General features: G+C 37.3%; 2 protein-coding genes across 3 annotated transcripts in view; both read left to right on the top strand.

Annotated features, from left to right (window-relative positions):
* LOC119690398 (cAMP-specific 3',5'-cyclic phosphodiesterase-like) overlaps window positions 1-24,348 on the top strand; it is a 168,686-nt gene that overhangs the window by 57,204 nt on the left and 87,134 nt on the right. Inside the window, exon 3 of one of the 2 annotated variants that reach the window (XM_048629258.1) lies at window positions 23,765-24,033. The exons of the other annotated variant lie outside the window; for it this stretch is intronic. Within the exon in view, the coding sequence (XP_048485215.1) occupies window positions 23,765-23,768 (4 nt within the window). The 3' untranslated portion in view covers window positions 23,769-24,033. Of the gene's footprint in view, window positions 1-23,764; window positions 24,034-24,348 lie in introns of those variants that run through there. 2 annotated transcript variants of the gene reach the window in all.
* Window positions 17,419-18,390, top strand: LOC105384369 (zinc metalloproteinase nas-4-like). The gene has a single exon (XM_038105333.2). The coding sequence runs from the start codon at window positions 17,450-17,452 to the stop codon at window positions 18,329-18,331; it is 882 nt and encodes a 293-aa protein (XP_037961261.2). The 5' UTR covers window positions 17,419-17,449; the 3' UTR covers window positions 18,332-18,390.

Here is a 24,348-nt window from a genome sequence, read left to right as displayed (position 1 = left end):
TCAAAGTTTGAGATATTATTTATAAACATAAGCTACTTCATTTGTACTTTTTATTAAAATAGAAAATTGACTTTTAGAATATGAGAAGCAAACAAAAATCTTATGAATGCAGGACTATTTAATTTCGCTTCGGAAACGATGACAGAAAGCTGGTCGGAAGACTTCTATCTGTTCTCGTCTAGATTATAGGGTGCAGATAAGACGCTCTAGCGACGCTCTATTCGTATCGATACAATGAAGCCTAATAGGTGCTTACTATTTGTGTATCCGCAAACGTGTATGGCTATCATCTCGTCTCATCACCTCCCCACTGCTGGGGCACGGGTCCCCTTCCAATGAAGGAAGCGTTTTAGGCCTAGTCCACCACGCTGGCCTAGTGCGGGTTGGTGGACCCCAACACAAGTTAGCTTGTACTGAGAGACTTTTCGGGTAAGTGGGCAACCCGTGTATGGCTATATTGTAACAGAATTACGTACGAGTATGTATATTGCATGACTGTATTCATACATCGTAAAAATTCTAGGGCTTAAAAGTGACTCACTGAATAAATTGCGTAAGTAACTGTGTCTGTCTGTCTGTCTGTTACTCTTTCACGTCAAAAATACTGAATGGATTTGAATAAAATTTGGTATCATATGGTCTAGACCCTGAGAAAGAATATATGTTACTTTTTATCCTGGAATTCCCACGGGAAATTAAATTATTTATTATATTATTATATTAAATTAAGTATATATTTTTGTTACCCTTCTGCTGGTTGGTGGTTTTTTTGTATTTGATAAAGTTGCGTTGTATATCTGACATTCTAACTGAACAACCATTCTGTCGACACTCAATTTTCTCGCCATTCTTTACTAGACTTCCAATATCTGTAGCCAGCTGAGATACCGTTCCGTAAACAAATAGTTTCAGCGGAAACGAAAAAAACTGTATTGAGTGCTGAATGAACTAAATTGCGCGGTTGCAACATCTGTTAACAGTTATTTACTTTATTGTGATTGTTTGAGGCATCACGGTGTACAATATTATTTGCATCGAATGCAATGGTTCTGTTTGGTTTATAACTTTGACTTAACGATGCGTATTTTTTTGTGCAATGAACTTTTACTAAACCTCGAAATTAATGAAAACTAGTGCATGTGTATTTGTGTAATGTATATGGCACGGCTATGTAACTACCTCTTATTGTGTTGTGATGAACATTTTCATAATGGCAGACATGTCATTACATCTCAGATCTCGTAAAATTTATAGCATCCCTTTTTTGCAAGGATTTAAAAATAGTAAACGCCTAATGACGACGACTTGCGAAATGTGGTTGGTTACGAATGGGTGCGGAAAGCTGCAGATTCAGTGGCGTGCTTTGGGAGAAGACTACGTCCAGTAACGGATTGCTATAAGCTGATGACGATGATGATGATGAAACGCCTGTACTTGAACTCGTTGTATTTAATTTTCTACCTAATCTGCATAATGCACAATTGAATTTCAAAAAAATAAGCTAGTAGATCGTCGCTCTTTGTACCAAAAGCACGTATTACACAAGACCACACACGGCCCATGTTGCCATGACGTGCGTTCGGGACACGAGAGAAGCTGTCGCCAGATAAAAAACAAAAGGCGAACCATGAGCAAAATGCTCTATGAATTTATGAGTGTAGAGCTTGTGAGCTCTAGGAAATGTCGGGTGTTTTTTTATTTTCTGGCTAAACGATAAACCTGCTTTCCGCAGCTCCCGTTTGTTATCGTTTTGGTTTTAGGTCTTTCTGCGTGTGTATCATTTAATTCTTTCAGGCGTTTCTAAAATGTTATTTGTGTGTCGAAAGTGAGTTTTGATTGTTTTCGCAAGTGAGAAAGCTTTCGTTTTCAACGACATAAAACGTAAGGAACAACGCTCGGTTGCTAAAGCATCTTGTTTATAAGCCAGATTACCGTTGTATTGTAGTTAAAACCGTTTTCATTTGTGAAAATGATTACAAACCAGCCTCAATATACAGTCTTTACATACATCAGTTTACGATTGTTTCGCTGTATGTGTGTGTGCGTTTGATGCGACTCGAAATAAAGTCATAGCCCTGAATGAACTCGTATCAATAAACCAGCGGCAACACCATTTATTTCATTCACACACAAACAACATTAAATACACTTTCAGTCTGCGAAGATCGATTTATCGATTAACGATCGAGAGCGGTTGTAAATCTGCGTTGTCTATATTTACTTTGTCTTTGTGCGAATCATCTTTAGTTTGTTTGTTATTTTCATCGTATGTATACCTACGTTGGAGTTTATATTTTTTATCATCCCACGTGCTTCTGAAGGATAAAGTATTTATAACCATCGTGGCCAGTGTTACTATTACATTAGTTTGTGTTTAAACCACGTTTAAACTGATACACACTGGAATAAATTTATCATAACAGTCATGATACTCTAGTCACCGATCGAATTAAATTGGCGTTAAAACTCTACTTCTGGTCCCCTGTAGAAGGTCCTACACAAAAGTTAAAATTGCACAACAATCCCAAAGAGTCATCTAGAATATTCTAGACACTATCCAAGTACGGCAGACAAGGAGGCCCGTTCAGTAACTAACTTAGGAAAATAATTAACCCGGCTTGTTTCTCGGGGGCTATAAAACATGCTCTAATTTGTAACGACACCAGCCCTCTCGAGCTGGGAACTTACCAAATTAGCCTGACTGCTTTAATAGTTGCGCTCACCTGCCGCGTAATGATATTAGAGTCAAAGGTGGCTCCGTTACTTGTCTACTTATTCTCTATGGCTCCTTAGTTAGATAAGGGCGCTTCCAGCAAGAATATGATGATTATTATTTAGTTTTAGAATATTTTATATAGGTACTCAATATATTTTTTGATTCGTTCTATTTTCATGCAGTATAATATAGAAGTAGAAAACAATACAAGTTCTACTTACAAAATGCCGACTCTAAATGGCCTCAATTTTAAATTATACACAATATTTCAAATCATATAATTATATAGGTACGTTTTTGACTGGTAATGCTCTGATGAGCTATTAAATATATTGGAATTAAGCCAACCTTTAACGTTTAGGAGGAGGTAATTTTGTGATTTTTTCACAGGAACTTTTTCTTTGCTCGTGACTGTAAAATACCTAGATGATATGTGTCTATCGGGGTGCACTAAAGCAGTTTCTTCGAGTCATATAATATCAGGTGTTCCTAATAACATTTATGTACGTTAAGCGCAATCTGCTGGGCAGCTAGTGACTGAATTTGACTATTCAGTCATTTCACCACGGTGACAACCCCTAACCTAAACTGTTGTGCTTGTCACCGACACGACAAGACGTTTGTCGATCGAAAACAGATAAATCATAAAGAAATATAGATCAGAAAACAATTAAAACACTAACGCACGCAAATAAAAAGAAGTTTAACCTGTTGAATATAGATTAAAATCCACTGCCTTGGAAATAATATCAAACAACACAGACATCGGAATCGGGGAATCCAATATCGATAATCTTGCTCATCGCTTCTCTATAAACTTGGTCTATTCAACGAAATCAATAATTTAATATTACGTACCTTCGCAGCTCTACTCAATTAAATTCCAGCTCCAAAGTTCGTTGACATCCAGATAAGACGACGAAAGCGGAATACCAGAAGGGTTACTCTATACTGACGAAAAACGAGCTAACGAGAGCTCTCGTGCAATCGGCACGTTTAATACAACTAGAGTCAGAGAAATTTAGTTTTTCGTCATTATAGAGTAACCCTACAGCCTTCCCCGAAGTTGCGAATAGGAAGTTTCGTATCAAGACTAGACTAACAGCGACTTTATCACGTTGCATTATGGGTAACTATGCAATGTTCGGAGAGCCGAAACTTTGTTCGCGTTAAGTAGATACGGGTCCCTAGGCAGGAGCGGAGAAATTGAATATCTATTGTTGAAAATTTTCATGAAGACTCTTGAGGGTCGTATCTGTTTGTGGTAAAAATAACGGAGTACCAAAATGAGGAAACAGCAAAAAACATAGTCTAAACTTTAAATAAAAGTTCATTGTGTAAATTAGACACAGAACATTGTTTTTAACTAGCTCAAGGCTGACCTTCGTTTACGATAATATTTGTTATATCTAACGAAACGCAACAGAATCAAGATTCAGTTATATAAAAATAATAATCATTTTACAAACAATGGCTGAAGAGAATAAGCAACATCATCGTACAAATCTGAAATGTTCAGACATGTTATATTAAATAAATAAATAAAATAAATATGTGGGGACATCTCACACACGGCCATCCGACCCCAAGCTAGGCAGAACCTGTGTTATGGGTGTCGGACCGCTGATATATCTACACAAATACATAGATAGATAGATACTAAATATAAATATCAACATCCAAGACCCGAGAACAAATATCTGTGTTTAAACAAATATCTGCCCCAGCCGGGAATCGAACCCGGGACCTTCGGCTCAGTAGTCAGGGTCACTAACCACTACGCCATTCGGTCGTCATATTGCTTTCGACATCTTCCACTGCTCATTACTGCCTACAGTGTGGCTCCTACACTTCGGCAGAAGCCTTCCAATTATATTTTACGAGTATTCCGTTAGATTTACGCGACTCCCCACGGCAGGGTTATGTCGGGAAGGGTAGGAACTCTCATTATTACTGAATTTGTTATAAAGTTTTCAGACGCTGGTTGGTAGCTCGTTTGGGATATCGCTATTTTAAGCAAATTGAAAGTTTTTTTTTCTCGTAACCCAATTTGTTGCATGTTGTTTTAAAGCATTTTTTTGTTTATATTGTATAATGCACTTGCCTAAATCTAGCACATATCATAAGTAATTTTTTTTTTTCAATCAAAATCAAAAATGGTAGGTATTGGTTATAAAAGCAAAAAAAAACGACTGCTTTAAACGTTTAACCTCAACTAACCAGAATGTATGATGATAAGGAATCGTACGAAGGTGCTCATTTTGAGAGCGTTCACTCCTATTGAATCCTATTGAACACCGTCCAGCCGTCACAGATTAAATATCGATCCTCGGCTATGTTCAATGCTCACATTGGAAGCCACCATTCCGTTACCGGAAGCGAAATGAAAACGATGAGAAGCCATCCACCAGTTACTGATACTCGTAGGTACAACCCTTCCCAGTGTAGTGATGATGTAGTGACGACCGAATGGCGTAGTGGTTAGTGACCCTGACTACTGAGCCGAAGGTCCCGGGTTCGATTCCCGGCTGGGGCAGATATTTGTTCTTTGGTCTCATATGTGCCCGTAAAATGGCAATAGGCCCGCACCCTATTACATTGGGACTAACATAACACTGGCAAAAAGTGGGTGCAGCAATGCACCTCTGCCTACCCCGCAAAGGAGTACATTAGTACAATGTGTGAGTGTTTGTTTTTGATATAGTGTCGGTGACAAAATGATGATAAAAATAGAGTTGGGCTAGGGGTTTTTCACCATAAATGTAGTTTTCCACTGAGTTGTCTACGAAACGTTAGACGTGGCGCGTTTTTTCCTGCCCATTAGTTTGTTTTGTCATTTCGTCATTGATTAATTTGCTACATCATGCTTTTGATAAATAAACATTATCAAGATTTTGATAAAATTTACATATTATTTAGGTTTAGTTGATGGCCATTATCATTTATATAAAAATTCTAAAATACAATACATGAATCTATGTGCCTAAATAATAATATTTAGACAGGGTGTTGCTAAAGTGCTTGTTGAAACATCATTTGACCAACAAAATTTACCAAATAAATGGAAAAGAACATCATTTTTTGTCGAGACTTTTCAAAAATCGTAATCGTAGAAAGGTACAGTATACATATATACAAGATTTTCAGAATGACCTCCTGAGTCTCCCTTTCGGTTAATATAACATCTCCATTGGGTTCAGATGCGAAATGTATTTTCTTAATGTACATCTTTTACAGAAAACTTCATATTACAAAGCCATTTACAACATTTCACAGAAATGCAGAAGAAAATGCAATTGAATTGAACGTTATCGCAGTCAGGTAAAAAACCACGGGTAACATTGCTAGACGGAGAGACCAAGGACTCTTTACTTACTTTAATAAATTAAACGAACGTTTTATGCTTTTACAGCAAAGTTTAATAGCTGGCACTAAAGTACATGAGCACTAAAATTAATTGACGAGTACAAACTTACTTTCACGACGGAGTGTACCTCTGTCCCGAGTCTACCACCTGAACCACCTCTGTTGTTTCACTACAAATACTAGAATAGACATGGCAGTCAATTATTCAGTCGAAAGAAAATAGTGCGTGTGGAATTGCAAGTAATACCGAAATACTGATATAGCTGCATTAAGCCCAGCCATCTTTGGGCATTGTATTCTTTTTATAGAAATTCACGCAAGTGCGTCCACTTCATCGATCGCTTCGCCGATGTTTCTCCATAAATTTTTGAAAATTAGTTTGGTCCGGTACGTACGATACCGATAGGTAGACGCTTACCTTTATAAGACATCTAAGTGTCGTAGAATGTAGAGGCCTGCCTATTCAAATATATCAACTCAACATACGTATAAATGAAATACAATATTTAAATATTAAATTAACGGAGGGCCACAGTCAACTTCAGTACCTACTCAAAATTAGCTGACATGCCTTTAAAATGATGGCAGCGAGCGGCGGCGAACGATGCAAATGTAACGACCCATTTTAATTACACAGAGAGCTTATTTTGACACTTTCGTGTCATACATTTTAAATAAAGCGCCTTTAGCATACCGGTATGCTATTATGTTGGTCGACATAATAGCAACTATGTATGTATTTTCATTCACGAAGATTAATTACGAAATTGTGTGAATGTTTATGTTCATGTATTGTGTTCATACATGTGCAAGAAATGTAAAGTGAAAAGTAACAAGTTCACAACAGAATGGACTCGCAACATTTGTTCCTGTTGCCAACGTCTCTACTTTAAACTTTACGGTTCTTGTAGTTGCAGAAAACAGTGTTTACAGGAGATGTATACGATGAATGGATATATACAGGGTGTCGCAAAAGTGGTATACCAGATCAAAAGACTAACCTGATTTTTTTCGAGAATATCTAGAAGTCGCAGAACAAAAGTTTTTCACAATTACTGGCACTCCTTGTAAAGTAATCTAAACACACCATAACTCACAAACACACACACACACACACACATACACACACACACACACACACACACACACACACACACACACACAAACACACTTTTTTATTTTATTTTCTAACATATATCAAATTTATCCAAGATTGCACTGTATAAGTTTTATGTTCTTGTAAAGCCGTATTTAAATGGGTTAATTATTATCTCTAGGTTCTACCTTTTTTGGCATAAGATTTTTTTGCCTAATCTCGTATTGCATAGTAACGTTTGGTCAAAGTCTCGTTACGCCGAAAATCGTATGGCATAAATCTCGTTTAGTAAAAAGTTATTTCGCATAACATTGTTTAGCCTAATAATGGTATGGCCAAATCTTGAATAGCCTAATAATGCTATGGCATAGGTTTATACAAAGTAATAATATTCGTTTGGTTTTAACTTTGACGGAGCGTCTCCCTACATAGCGCAAACTGGTGCCTTGTATTGTTTCCGCTGTTTGGAAAACGCTCCGGTCCGCTTCGCTGCGCTCCGCTTTGGTTTTGATGAACATGTGCACCTAACACGCTCCTCCTCGCTTTGCTCGTCGTCGCACCTATTTTTAGGTTTCGATCTCATGGGGTTTGTAATAATTATATTGGTCGTTAACTTTCGATTTTTTGATCATACAATATCGTGATTTTCGGGATGTAGGAGAAAAATACCACAATTTGTACATTTACTACATACTTAATATATTATTTATTAAGATAACATTAGGAGAAACAAAATTATACATAGGTATAGACGAACATAAATTTGAGCAAACGAAACTTAGGTGTTTAAAGATTGTGCCTAAAGAGTTTTAGACGAAACGAGCCTTATGCCACATAAGTCTTGGCAAAGTGATGGTTCGGCCAAAAAAGTTTAGACCATACGAGTTATGCGAAATGAGTTTTGGTCAATAAAGATTATGCCAGATGAGCGGAACCCATTATCTCTATCCTCCACGGGACAGGCATTGCCTAGTGTGGGGGTCAGTACATTCACCATCTCTTGTATATTTTTAAAGGAAATAAACATTTTTACTTTTACTTTACTTTATTACCCCTGAGTCATCCCCTTTCGGCTTAGCATACCGCTTTTGCAACAGCCTGTATAAATACCTGTAGGATGAGTGTGCAGGTTCGTAGGTACAGACGGTTTTAATAAAGACAAGTTTCAGAGTGATGGCGGCATTGCGGCCCAGAGCCCCAGATTTATGGGTCTTTAAACCAGCCGGCGCGGTGACCGACTTTCAGCAGTCATGCTAATAAAAAACTGCCAAAAAGAAATGTGATCTACATCTGTGAAATAAATCCTTTCGAATGGACCAAATTTTCATGAACGGGTGACATTACCAATTACCAAACTTCTTACATAAAACCAAACGTAATTTTGATATGGTAATGTTATCACAATTGTAATACTAATTGTAATCGGGTACACTACATAAATCCGAATTACTTTTTTACGAATATGAAAATAACGATTTTTAAAATTACGAATTTCATAGTTCCGAATAATTCACAATCCCGAATTTCAAGTTTCCGAATAACGAAAATCACGAATAGTTAATAAACGAAATTTCAAACAACATATTTATTAAAATGACGAAAGTCAATTTTCCGAATATTATTATTTCGATGTTTTAAAAGTACGACCTTTTATTATAACGAATTGTTAAAATTACGAATCCCGAAGTTTTAATATTCCGAAAACACAAATTCCCGAATGTATCATAGTTAACAAGAAATAGTTATTAAGAATAGTGTGTTTATTAACAGCATAATCCGTATACAATTTAACAATATTTTTTAAGCTATATTATGTGAAACGCTCCGCTCCGCTTCGCTGCGCTCCGCTTTGTTTTTCGATATCTATGTGCACCTAACACGCTCCTCCTCGCTTTGCTCGTCGTCGCACCTATCTTTAGATTTAGGTCCTAAGGTTTTTAAGGTTAATCACCGTAAAAATCCGAGCAATTTTATTGCTTTGTTGTGTTACTTAACAACAAATACTACAAATAGTTTTCTATTTACAATATTTTTACTCTATATTTGAAACGCTCCGCTCCGCTTCGCTGCGCTCCGCTTTGTTCTTCAATATCTATGTGCACCTAACACGCTCCTCCTCGCTTTGCTCGTCGTCGCACCTATCTTTAGGTTTAGGTCCTAAGGTTTTTAAGGTTAAACACCATAAAATTCCGAGCAATTGTTTTGCTCTATATTTGAAACGCTCCGCTCCGCTTCGCTGCGCTCCGCTTTGTTTTTCGATATCTATGTGCACCTAACACGCTCCTCCTCGCTTTGCTCGTCGTCGCACCTATCTTTAGGTTTTGGGTCTAAGGTTTTTAAGACGTTTACGGTTTTTTTGTCAAAATCACGAATTATCACATTTTCGATCGGGATTTGAATTTTTCGTGATTATAATAAATCGGTTTTTTATTTTTCGTATGCTTAAGTAATCGTATTTTTTAACGTTCGTGTATTTGACAATCGTAATAACAAATCTTCGTGATTATAATATTCGAAATTATAATTTACGTGATTTTTAGAATTCGGCATTTAAAAAAATCGGTATTGCAATATTTCGTAAATTACATATTCGGTGTTTTCAAATTCGGAAAAAAGTTTTTCGGAATATTTGGGTGTTCCCGGTTCATCCCTTTGTGAGCTGCAACAACACACACAGACATACACAAACTGGTTAAATTTATAACACTCCCCTCTCTCCGTCGGAGGTTAAAAACTGCATGTAGAGTCCTCACCTCTACGGTACCCCACAATATGCGATTTATTTAATATTTTTCCCATCTGTAATCTCATAACTTGATAAGCCATAAATTACTTTTATGTTATAAATTTATTTTAAAATATTGTACAGCCCAAAGCTTAAGATTAGGCAACAATTAATGGCTAATTGTATTTTATCTCTCAAAAGGGGAATCTTACCTATCTCTACATTTATGTGGGACCAGGCGGTGGAAATGAAAACCAATTTGATTTAATCACTAAATCACGTTTATTTCGGTTAAAACATCTTGTTAAACAATTTTATGTTCGAGCACAACAACCTTTTCCAATCCTCCATCTTTTCTTAATCCTTTCACTCACTCATTCTTCGTTCCTTTCATAGACAATACTTCCTTTCATAGATAATACTCGCTTTCATAGACAATAGTTCCTATCATACACTCTGCACTATCAAATATTATTAAACGATAATGTTACATTCCTACAACTCGGCCATCCTGTATAGTAGTCTGACCTCAGGCTACTCTAAATAATCTAACACAACTTTAACTTCAATAACAAACAACAATTAAATAACTTTACAATTTTTCAACAACAAAAAATATTAATCTAACAGTTAAGTATAACTTTCCTTAAGTGACTCTAACCATTCACACAAAAAAAAATTTAAGTTCAGTTTCAGAATAGACCTCTACCTAAATTACACAAACATTTAAAATAAACAAATTACCTTACTCTTAAATAAGAAAGTTATGTTAACATCAGCTAGGGAATAAACATCACCCTTAAAACACAACAAGTACCTCAACAAAAGTATGAACTTCTTAACATCTAACACAAAAAAAACATTCTTTACCATAAAATGATAGTAAGTAGTTACAGAATAACACTGCAAAAAAAATCTTTAAGTTAAATCAATAGTATTCACCTTGTTAAACTACATAGCTACTTATTACACATAACATAGCACACCCTTACTTAGACTTCAGTAAATACAAGTCTATTATGATATTAAACACAACATTTAAATACCAATAAACATTTCATATCCCTACCTAACAAAATAACAGCTGTAACTTTATTTTTCTGAAAATAAAGTTATTATTATTGAAACATTGTTACATATTTATTAATTATTATTTTAAAGATATTACTCAACACATAAAAATACAGGTAAACTTTAATGTTATCATCTTTTTTTTTAAATTTAAGCACAATAGAAATTTAAATAACGGCTGATACCTATACCAAATCATATTGGGTAAACCTCTTTCAACCAAACTGTTATGAAATTAAAATCATGGCCACATTTTCATGTAGTCTACACCTGTTGAGGTTTTCCTAGGTCCTTCAGTATTAAGATCAACTTTCTCTACATGGTACCTACCTTTACCTACTTTCTTTACTACTTGATAAGGTCCGAGAAATTTTGGTTTAAGCTTCAAAGTATTACCGAATTGAGTTCTCTGTATGGCTACAATATCCCCAACTACATAGTCCTGAGCTTCTTTCCTTTTCCTATTATAAGTTCTTCTGTTCTCTTCTTGAACCTTCAATATCTGTACTTTAGCTGCTTGTCTAACATTGTCTCTCCTTTCCATGAAATGTTGTCTGCATTCTTCATCTAATAATTCTATGAGCTTTATATCTTCTTTCTGCTTCAGCTTTGTACCGGTGAGCAAGTTAAATGGTGATGTGTTAATCGACCTTTGATAAGTGCCATTTATCACTCTTTGCACCTTACTAACATGTTTATACCAGTGAGTAGGTTCTTCAATGCACATCTTGGTCAAAACAGATATGATAATCCTGTGGATACGTTCTACTTGGCCGTTTCCTCTTGGTATACCAGTTGTTACAGCATGATGTTGAATTCCTTCTTCTTGGCAGTAATCTTTAAATTCTTGTCCAGTAAAGGCAGCTCCCTTATCAGTAATATACCTCGTTGGATTACCATAGTCCTTCTGATGTAGCCTCAGCTTCTCTACAGTTTCCTTTGCAGTCAACGTCTTAGTAGGGTAAATCCAGACAAACTTCGTGAATGCATCTACTACTGTTAAGATATAGTTGTACATTTTCTTGGTTGCATCCAATGGTCCAAGATGATCAATATGTAACGTCTCTAGTGGCAGCTCTCCTTTGTCTATTGGACTTAGAAATCCTTCTTGTTTCCCTTCCTTCTTGCTTGCTAATATGCATGGTACACATCCTAAAATCACTCTATCTATCTTCTTGGCTAGGTCTTTTATGTAGTAGTCTTTATCTATTATGTCCATGGTCTTCTTTTTCCCAAAATGTCCAATTTCATGTGCTTTCTTTATGATTTCGGTCTCCATGATGTCAGGTATTACCAACTTTTTCTCTACACCTTTGTATATCAAGTCATTTTCTATGTAGAAATCCTTGTATTCTGTCTTCTCATTCAGTACTTCTCTTAACACACTTAAGTCGCTGTCTTCCTTTTGTGCTTTACATATCCGTGCATGTAATTCTGAATGTATCAGATAACAGTGAGGGTTTCTGCTTAATGAATCCACATGAGACATCTTAGCTCCAGCTCGGTGTTCCACTTCATAATCAAAATCTTGTAGGAATAAAACCCATCTTGCCACCTTGGCTGATACTTCTTTCTTATAAAGCGTCTTCTGAAATGCTGCACAATCAGTGACTATCTTGAAGTGTATTCCAAACAAATACTTCCTGAATTTTCTCACTCCTTCGACAACTGCTAGAGCTTCGAGTTCATAACTTGTATAGTTTCTTTGTTCCGTCTCGCTAGTCTTTCTACTCATGTAGTGTACTGGATGTAACTTCCCATCTTTCTCCTTCTGCATCAAAATGGCTGCATATCCATATTTTGAGGCATCTGTGTGCATCTCCGTGTCAAGACCAACTTCATATATCTTCAGCACTGGTTCACTACATAGTTTAGTCTTCAATACTTCAAAAGCATGTCTTTCCTCTTCACCAAAGTAGAATTCTTTCTCCTTCTTAAGTAAGTCTGTGAGAGGCCTCGCTATCACTGCATAATTCTCAATGTACTTCCTGAAGTATGAGGTAAGACCCACAAAACTATGAACTTGCTTTACTGTCTTTGGCTCTGGGAAACATCTGACTGCTTCTGTTTTGCTTGGTGAAGGCTTCACTGTACCATCTTCAATGACATGGCCCAAATATTCAACTTTTCTTTGTAATAACTGTGTCTTCTTCCAATTAATTTCAAGTCCGTACTCAGACGACACTTTCAATACTATCTTTAGTTTTTCAATAGCTTCTTCTTCATTCTCTGCCAGAATTATAACATCGTCGATGAATATTAGCACTATTCCACTAGCAATCTGCTCTCTGAAAATGATGTTAATAAATCGGCTGAAGTATTTAGGACATATAGAAAGTCCAAAAGGAGCTCGTAGGAACTCGTACTGTCCTTCAGGGCTGCTTGTCACAAACGCGGTGTATTTAACTGACTCTTCTTCTACTGGCAGATGAAAAAATCCGTTTTTCAAGTCTAAAGTACTAAATACCCTAGATTTACTCAGCTTATCTATGTGATCATCTATAACCGGCAATGGGTATTCATCTCTAATCATCTTTTGGTTAATTTTCCTATAGTCTACGCAAACCCTAATACTACCATCTTTCTTTGTAACCAATACTAATGGACTTGCATACTCAGAATAACTAGGTCTTATTATCTCCTTAGCTAACCACTCTTCCACCTGACGCCTAACAACTTCTTCCTCTTTGATAGCTAACCTTCGAGGACGCTGAGCTACAGGCACTTCATCTTTTAAAATAATCTTCAACTTTATTGGAGCCTCTTTAGTAAACATGGGCTTGTAACTAGCAACAAGTTCCTGTACCTCTGGATTACTACATAAAGGTTCATCAGCCTCAATAGGTAAACACAACATGTACTGACCACCTTCAGTTTGTGCCATGAGCTTAACTGTACCTTTGTCTAACAACACAGTTGTATTCAACAGAAATGGTTGACCCAATATGACTTCGTATGGCATAACACCGCATGGAACAATATAGAATACAGTATCAAAATATTTACCATCAACTTTGATCGTAGTATGGAACTTTCCCACGGAACATACCCTAGATGCACCCAGTCCAGTGAGCATCACCTTGTCCTCGTTGTCCTCGTCATGTCCAGCTTTGTTAAGCCGGGACAACAGCTCCGACGACATCAGGTTGACATCGCTGCCCGAGTCTATCAAGGCCTCAACGTCTACATCACTTATTTTGACTAATTTCACTGATTTATTCGAATTACACAGAGATTCACTGACCGCACTGTTTGTGTTTACATTTACTCGCATGACACTTTGACTTTGACATTGACAGTTACACGATCCCGTTCCTTCGGCTTCGTTCACTTCGTTCGTTCCGCGTCGTTCCCGTTCACCGTTCACTGCAGCGGCAGCGCCATCTTCTGGAATGACCGATACGCACATCGTCCGCTGACCGGAGGCGCCGTTTCCGCTTCCGCGGCTCCCGCCCTGTTGTTGTTGATGCCTCGTCGTAGTAGAAGATCGGCATTCCGTTCCAATATGGCCGAAATTGTTGCAACGAAAACATTTCACGCCATTGGGACACCGATTTGCGAGATGATTCTTGTCTCCGCAGTTGTAGCAACTGCGACCATCGGGTCTCGCCGTCTCTTTCTTCTCACGTGAAGATGAAAACACATTTTGCGTTTTACTTTCGACTTCAGTCTTCTTTACCGTCTTGGATTTCATCTTCTCGTAAATGGCCAACTTCTCCTTTAGAGCAGAATAGGTAGTGACACCGTATAAGATAGCCTTGTTATTCTCATAGTCAGTAATGCCGTCAACGATATATTGAATCGCGACGTAGTCGGCAAACTTGGCTCTTTTGCCCAACTCCTTCATAGTTAGCATATACTGGTAGTACGTCTCATCTTTCTTCTTCTTCCTCGTAGCCATCAGCTCGTGCATTTCCTTGCTGTTCAATGCATCGGGAAACTCTTTTTGTAAGGCAGCACTCAGTTCATCGAATGTTTTAAACGTCTTCTCCGTCCTCAGCCACAACTCAGCCGTACCAACAAGCGACCGTCGAGCGACAATGAGCTTCTGCTGGGCAGTCCATCCGAATATCTCGGCATTATCCTCAATGTCGGCGGCCCACTTCGCCGAGGAATACGTCTTGTCTTCGCCATTAAATTTGGTGATTCCGCTGAATCCGTCGTTTGACGCCATGCTACCAAGCATCGCGTTGCTGCTTGCGTCGTTTTTTGTTGTCGTCATTTTTCGTCTTCTTCTTCTTATATTCTTCTTATATTTAGTGACCAATCACTTTTTCAACTTTTATTTTATTTCGTCGTAGGTTTTTGATTTCCGTCTTTAATGGCCGTCGTCGTCCTGTGTGTTCATCATCATCACGCGTCGTTTTTTTGGCATTTCCACGCTCGATCCCGGACGAGCCCCCAAAATTGTGGGACCAGGCGGTGGAAATGAAAACCAATTTGATTTAATCACTAAATCACGTTTATTTCGGTTAAAACATCTTGTTAAACAATTTTATGTTCGAGCACAACAACCTTTTCCAATCCTCCATCTTTTCTTAATCCTTTCACTCACTCATTCTTCGTTCCTTTCATAGACAATACTTCCTTTCATAGATAATACTCGCTTTCATAGACAATAGTTCCTATCATACACTCTGCACTATCAAATATTATTAAACGATAATGTTACATTCCTACATTTATAACAATGTAGCTTTTGAATTCAGGGCACTACCCCTCGGATTCCAAGCCTGGAGTCCTATCTTATTAAAGGTAATATTTACCAAGACTCTAACTGAGGAATTCGTTTTGGAAAGAGCAAAGTTCATACCAATTTCATTTGTTTACTAAAACCTTTTCTTTGATTCTTCTAGTGGTGGGTTTTTTAGGAAAAAGTAATATCTTTAATATCCAGATGCCTTTTATAGGCAAACTCCATGCAAAAAAAAATTGGTTAACCATCTGACATCCATTTAAAATCCAGTATTTTAGTCTGTCGTCCCATGCTAGCCATGCAGAATGCCTTTCGGCTTACTATGTATGTACATATACCTCCTTTGCGACCATCTGTATTCTAATAAATATACAACTCTGCTAAATATACATAAATACAGACATGTAGTTACGGCACAAGTATGTTACTTTAGTACCTTTTGGTAGTAAATCGAAATATTGTTCATAAAATTTGGTTGTAACAAAATCAGTACGACGACATTAAATGTTACCTAAGAGCCTATTCTGATGATACCATGATGATACACTTAAATGTAAAATACATTCATCTATAAAGTGATTAAAATAAAGAGTGCGATTTTTTAATGAATTTTCATCATTTTCAGTTATTATCTTAAAGTAACAAACATTTCATGTTAAAAAAGCAGACTGACGATCTCTTTTTCACAGATTTGTGCTTTATATGAAGATAATAAATTGAAAAATACCGGCTTAAATAATTTGTTAGGATCCATTTCGGTATCAGGACTTTATAGATGTATAAGTAGATTTTTTTTCATTTAAAAATTGTCTTTTGATCATTTGTAGCAATCGTTTATTTGTTTAATTTAAACAATAACAATACACTTTAATCAATGAGCTTATCATAATGCGTAATGAATGGGTCTATTATCATCATTATTAGGCATAAAGATAATTGAAAAATCAAGGTGTGATTGGGTTTCACAGGGTGGGATTCTAATAATGTTTTGATGGTCGCAACGGAAACGATTAACGCAGATTTGGTGTGACTATAAAAATGATATGGAATCGCGGAAATAGAAGTGTACATTACATATTGTTTATAAACGATCCAGTACTTTCATAAATAATATTACGAGCAGATACATGTTTAAATATCATTCACTATTTTAACGTTTCTATTACAAACTAAAACGATGTCACCATAAAATAAGGAGTCCCGTTAACCCATTTTTTGTGGTACTATGGTAAAGGACAAAACTTGAGATATGCTATCGATAGACATGAGAAATACTTACTGTTGTATTTTTGTTATTGTTGTGTGTGTCATACTGTATATGTAGTGTGTAGTTATGACGCCGATCCAGTTTCTTATCTATGAGTATCTTTAATTAATATTAATCGCAATCAAAGACCTTTAGCTATAAATCAGAAAGTGTCTTCGTTTGTTTGTTTGTTATTTCTCTAGACATAATTAAGATAGCACAGAAAAACTTAACTTCAATTTTGCTAATAGCACTCGGTAACGATAGACGTTTTATGATTTATTTTAATATCACAATTTCCATAGTTGCAACTTATGGAGATATTAAGCGAATTTTACTTACAGGAGACAAATCTCCCGAGCATCAGCTTGTTATAAACAAAAACGATAACGTAACTGATTGTGAAATCCCAATCATCAAACTTGATTAGTCGGGAATAATTAGTGCAAACTGACAGGCTTATCTGAATAATAATACACATTGAGTAACATATAAATAAGAAGATTAGCGTTGGAATAGTCACCATTGTGAAAATGTTTCGTTTAGTGTTGGTAGCTTGCGCGCTCGGCGTGGCCGCGGCTGGGCCTTCCATCGTCCGCACCAGAGAGGAGATCCAAGAGTTCAGGAGCTTCCTCGAGAGCACCAGGAACGAAGATGGCCAGTTCACAGCCAGAACAGCCCGCAACCCCCTCGCCAACGCAGAGGAGAACAGCGGCAAGTACCAGGGAGACATCGTCCTCGACGACTTCATGATCGAGAGCATGCTTCAAGAATTCGCGATGGGCCGCAACGCCTACATCTTCCCTAACACCAAGTGGCCCAACGACACCGTCGTCTGGGAGCTCGGGGAAGGCGAGTTCGGTCCCCTGCAGACCGCCGCCATCGAAGCTGGCATCAAGGATATTGAAGACAACACTTGCATCAAGTTCCGCAAGCGCGAGCCGGAGGATGTCAACTACGTGCGTTTAACTGGCGGGAGCGGCGGCTGCTACGCCAGTGTTGGGTACTTCGAGACCCGCGGCGTCCACACTCTGAACCTGGCTCGCAACAACCCCGGCGAGGGCTGCTTCCGCCACGCCACCATCGTGCACGAGTTCCTGCACATCCTCGGCTTCCTCCACATGCAGTCCACCTACAACCGCGACGACTACGTCAGAATCGCCACCGAGAACCTCCGTCCCGGCACTGAGCACAACTTCGACATCTACACGTCTGAGTTGGTGAGCAACTTGGAGGTCGAGTACGACTACGTGAGTTGTCTGCACTACGGGCCCTACGGCTTCTCCATCAACGGAGAGCCCACTATTGTCGCTCTGAGGGAGCACGAGGGAGTGATGGGCCAGCGCGTGTACATCACCGACAAGGACTGGCTGCGCGTCAACCGACACTACAACTGCCCTGGCGCTTGGGACTGAACTAGGATAAGAATGTAGATTTTATGTTAAGAAATATATGCATTTATTTATTGTTTTTATCTGGTTGTTTATGTTTATAATTAAGTTAAGAAGGGTGGTAGGCTAACGCTGTTTGGGGTACATTCAAGCTCCTAGATTCAATATCTATTTAATTGTCGTTCTCTCTGTTTATCATCCTTAGCTGAGGACGCTTTTGAAATTCTCCAAATTGCAAGTTTTTGTTTGTATTAAAACGGAAGGGCTTCTGCAACAAGAGGCTATTTTAGCGCCTATTCATCTGACAAATTGTTTTCTGAAGGGGTTAGAAAACGTTTTTGTTCTTGCCCTACATTGAGAGAAAGAGCCATGGCTGCAAATATTCCCATTAATTGAATAAACTAAGGACCATCTCTGAATATACCTAAGATATATAGTACTAACAAACAAATACAAAATAAATTGTAAGCCCTTTTTGTTCCGTTCGTCACGACTCCAGCAATGTGAGACAATATTGTGTGGACTTACACTTATTGAATACGTGGCGCTCTATTGGAATCTCATTCCACGGCGGCGGCGGCGGTGGCGAATAACGTACGCGAAACCGATCTAAATTTAGGTGACATTTTATACGATTTATGCGATACCGAAGGATGTTTAAAATGAAACTTGATATTATGTAGGATGCTTGAACTTTCTGCAGCGAATAATAAGATTATTGGCTAAATTGGCTTATACTGTACTGAAAATAAGTTTAGTATGTACGTGAATATACGCTTACTGATATAGGCATTAAACAAACAACCATCGAAATGTGCAGTAGGAAATTTAACTAACATAGCATAGGTAATATCCAGAGTTCCATGACTACCCAATAAAAATATTACATTCTAAAATTAATATTTTTGTGTCCTAATACTACAGACATGGTGGACGGTGGTATTAATGGGCTTGTCAGTAAAATAACATGATCAAACTAAACGTTAGCTACACGAGTACAGTATCAAAATAACAATAGCCAGTAATTATTATGTCGGGTTAGTTTAATGCCCGTCTGGTTTCCGGTATAGTGCGGATAGGTTATCAATTAACGTGGCCACGAGGGCCGTCCAATCATCGCCGACATTTCACCGACACGCACCGGCGACCACAACCCGCACTGTAGGTGCAGAACAATCATTGTTGGATACACGGGAATTGGAAATAAGTAGGTATCATATAATGTGCAAAATGAATACGTATGTACTGTCGCATTCGTGTTTATTTATTTATTTATACTTTTATTGCACAATTTACAAAAGTAGATGTACAATCAGGTGGACTTAATGCTAAGAGCATTCTCTACCAGTCAACCTGCCTGTTACAAATATGAAATTTATCTAATAACTAGCTTTTGCCCACAAGGATACAATAAAGGCTCGCTTAGAACTACGATAAACACAAAAATATGTACCTTTCTTACCATAATTATCCAGGACTTCAGGCATGTTGGAGTGTTTCAGTTATCATGTAAGCCTACTAGTAAATAAGCAGTCGACTTGACGGGACACTGCCGTGCCCCCATATTTGCCAATAGTGTACAATAAGCTTTGAAATTAGTCCTCCAGGATAGTCTGGAGGGTCACTACAAAAGCTGTCATGCAATCGGTTTGATAAAATAATACAACGCAACCACAGCTCTATCTCGTACCATTGAACCTGCTGAATGCGTGGCAACTCTAGCTCGTTCGTTTTACGATTTCTGTAGTGACCCCCTTGGTTCTTTGAGGTACACTCGCTCTATTTAACAGGTCAGCAGGGAAAGGGAAGCACTAATTTCCTACACCTGCTCGCTAAAGGAAATTAATATAGGTCGTGGAAGGGAGCAACCCGTCGCCTGCTGAAATCTTCATATTAGATAGATAGATAGATCAAATATTCTTTATTTGTACACTCACATAAAATTAACTTACATAACTTAAATACTAAGACATATGTACAAAAATGGCGGTCTTATCGCTTAAAGCGATTTATATGCTGTTTTAATCAGAAATAAACTAGTTTGAAAGTGTAAACGTTGAAGTTAACCCATACTTACAAATTTTTAGTTAAACATGTTTGTTTTTCATTCACAAAACAATGAGAATAAGAATAATAATTATTTATTCAGAAAACTATAGGTAGTATTTTAACAATAGATCAACTCTTAATGCTAAAGGTAGGGGAAATACTGCTCTAAACTAGGAAATAACAGAGTTAACAATAATAGGCATGTTATTCAAAAATACTTAAGTATATATTAAATTTACACTACTTAAGTATGTTTTTTTCTTAGGTTAAGTACAAAACTGGATAAACAATTTTACCCTCAAGGTTCCTAATATCGTCTCCTGGGGACCACGTCAATATTGCGACCAAGGTACACGCAGCACAATAGAAAAGGTGTCTACCTAAGTAGCTACCTTTATCGCCAGCTTGATTGTACTCGACACAATCAAAGGGCCCAAAGGACTTCACAAAATGGTCACTTATTATAAGCATCTAATGTGAACACGCACACAATGTTAACTCTGCCATTTGAACATGCCAAACTGACACGTATTGTTAGGAGTGTAAGACCGTCCTCAACGGATAACGTTTTCCTTTAGCGAGAGTTGGTATTGAAGCGTAACAGTATTATTTTCGTAATCAAAGGGCTTTTATCTAAGTAATTTAATACAGTGTTTGAGTTTTCCCAATATGCTTATTACGGGGCTTACGGATTAAACGTTCTTTTTTCCTTTTTCATTATTGGTTTTTATAAAGGCAATCGAAATTGTAGTGGTTTATAATCATCCGAAACCTATACCAATAAACTTGTGAAGATTTCATTAAAGACAAGAGTTTTGGTTCGTTTTGTTGTTGTTTATAAATACTCATAGTATATACTTACTACCTCGTTTCTATCTTCAGAGATTCTGTCTGCGAAGTTTTAGAAAAGAAAGATGTACACAATAGGTAGTTTATTCGTTCCAGTAACTTTTATACCTCGGGGTTGGGGCAAGGTCAATGCGTTGAGTCGAAGTAGGAATAACAAAACATATATTTGATCGCGACTCTGTATTCCTATCACTATGTATTTTGTTTCTTACTTACGTTGTATTCTTAGAATAAAAATATTTATACTGTTGACAGAAAGTAGGTAGCTCAGTCGCTCATCTTCCTCTATTCATCTTCTTATCCTATGCTCATTTCTAGTGTCTTATCATGTCATTTGTATTTTATCCTTCTGAACCTTTTAAAACTGACGTCTACAAGACCTCTAAATTCTACGTTTTTGCTTGAATTCTTTGAAAAGTATCTTCGCCGGTGATTGCCTTTCCTATGTAATTGCGCTTTATATTCAGTTGAAAAAATATCAATGGAAAAACCTTAGGTAGCTGTTACAGAAAGCAGCAGAAAGCATTTCAATCACATGACTGTAATTTTCTATTTGGCTTGTAATTTGTGGCTCAAACCCAACATAATAATTTGCCATTATATCGATTTTGTTATGGAATAACCCGTCATTGAACCATTGTAACACAATATATAAAAATTGTAAAAAATACGCTTTATTCATAGACAGAACGAATAAAAGTGGAAAACTCATGATAACAATGTCAAATGTGCAACTTTTGAATGGCTGAGCTTTCGATTGTCAGTGAGGATATTCAAATTAGGATCGTATCCATTGAGATCTCATGTGGTGACATATATTATAAGTACTAGCTGTCCCGCGCGCTTCGCTTCGCGTTAAAAAAGTTTTCCCGTGGGAATTCCGGGATAAAAAGTAGCCTATGTTCTTTCCCAGGGTCTAGACTATATGTATACCAAATTTCATTCAAATCCGTTCTGTAGTTTCGGCGTGAAAGAGTAACAGACAGACAGACAGACAGACACAGTTACTTTCGCATTTATAATATTAGTTAGGATTAGGATTAAAGGACCTATTCAGAGTAAACGTATAGGTAGGTATACATTATACAGTGACCTATGTAAAGGACTTGTGTGCAGGATTAACCAGCCTTCGTTGAGTCATCACTTATGAATGTTCATCCACGGTTCAAGTTCACGGAAATTTGTTTTTTTTTCCGTACCTCTGGAAGTCACTTGACTTACGCAATATTTTCATCAAAACAGATTCATCCATTTAGACGATACCGTGCATTTCTCATCTTCAAACGGAAAATATAATTCGGTAAGGGTTATTTTTCATTCTAATCACCAGCCGGCTTTTTAGTATTTTCCTGTTGTTTCCTAAATGGCTTTTCAGCATCGGACACCTGTGGAATGATTTACAATGTTGAAAGCTCGGCCAGTACCTCAATTTATTATGAAATAGCCTCTTCCTGCGCTTTGTTTTTGAAGATACCTACTCCGTGGGAATTCTAGAATAATACACTCACAAGCAATGATTATTTTTTTTAAATCAAAGAAAAACTTAAGTTAAATAGTACCTAACTCAGGAATAAAAATTGCATTCATATTTTAAACCTTTAAAATTTAAAGTATACCTATATATGTATATAGGTGTGGTGCGGAATCTTAATTTCTTTCTGAGAGATTACAAGGAAAAGCTTTCTTTGTAAAAGTATGAGTTACTTTTCTTTCATAAGCACTGCACCAAGACTTATCGATTCAACTCAGTAGGGTTAGTAGTTAGAAATAATATGATGAACATAAAAGATACATCATCACAACACATCGTCCCCTCTGCTGGGGCACGGTCCTTCCAATGAAGGAAGGGTTTTAGGCCTAGTCCACCACGCTGGCCTAGTGCGGGTTGGTGGACCCAACTTGGACTTGGCTTAACAACAGCTGCCGAGGCAGCAACCGGGACCCACAGCTTAACGTGCCGTCCAAAGCACGGAAGCGTCTAGAAAAGAACCACTTGAAATCGGTTACCCATCCAATGAATGACCGTGCCAGTTGTTTTAATTTTATTTTTTTAATTATTGAATTTTTCTAATTACGGCAAAATACGGCGACCAACATATTAAAAATGTATCCTCCTTAAACGTAAAAAAATAAAATACCTATATTTTGAACTTGCAGTCACCACGCTGGGTTTTCCCCGGGGACAAACACAAACATTTCTGTTTGTCCAACTTGGAAGGGCTTTGCCACTTCCGTACCTGAAATCAACTCGTTATTTTTGGGGCTTCCGCGCCGCCGCCGCTCTGGCACTTCCACTTGAATAAGTTTGGGAGATTTCACCTTAAATTTCGAAATTAGAAGAAAAAATTAGCTTACTTGTTGAAGAAATTTATCGTTTTTCCTAAATTATTATAAATTACCTACATTTTTATTAGGGTTGTCAGTTCTATGCACTAGCATGAATATTCATAATTATACACCTGGCTATCAGTGCGTATCCCGTTCAACTTTAAAATGAAATAGCCTTACATAATTTTTATAACCTAATTTATTAAAACGTTCTTTTGTTTATTGTTTCAGGTAAGATTTCAGTGCATGGTTCCTGATTAAAGGAAACACTATATAAGGTTTGTCATGAGTAAGGTTCTGAGAGAAAAATACTTAAAAAACGTGGGAGAAGTATACTTAGTTTCATGAGATACGCCAAATTATTATCTTACTTTGTCAATGTTCTTGCATGTATCAAAGGCTTTTACCTCAATGGCCGAAGGAGGCACAGGACCGGGAGCGGTGGTCAATTTATAAGGAGGCCTTTGCCCAGCTGTGGGACATTACACAGGCTACACAAATAAAACAAAGGCTTTAGTTCGCACTATGCTCACTATATATTATACTCTTTGGCTTCATCAATCAACCCGTTTTCTGCTGTTTCATGATTTGTATGTAGAGTGTTCACTACCTGAATTATGAGGCCTTGTTTTAACATACATATGGGTATTATAAAAACATTTTGTAGGACACATTGTAAAACTACAATTAATATGCGAACCTAATAAATAAACAAATTGTTAAATAGGCATGTTTACATGGTTTAATTAAACTAAATTTCGGTCTTTTTAATACGTTTTATTTTGCTACTAGTCCATAAAGAAACTTTGTTGGTT

This window comes from Plutella xylostella, chromosome 22 (genome assembly GCF_932276165.1).
Source record: "Plutella xylostella chromosome 22, ilPluXylo3.1, whole genome shotgun sequence".
Classification (NCBI taxonomy): Eukaryota; Metazoa; Arthropoda; class Insecta; order Lepidoptera; family Plutellidae; genus Plutella; species Plutella xylostella.
The sequence above is the reverse complement of the archived record's forward strand: the minus strand, read 5'-3'. Positions and strand labels throughout refer to the sequence as shown.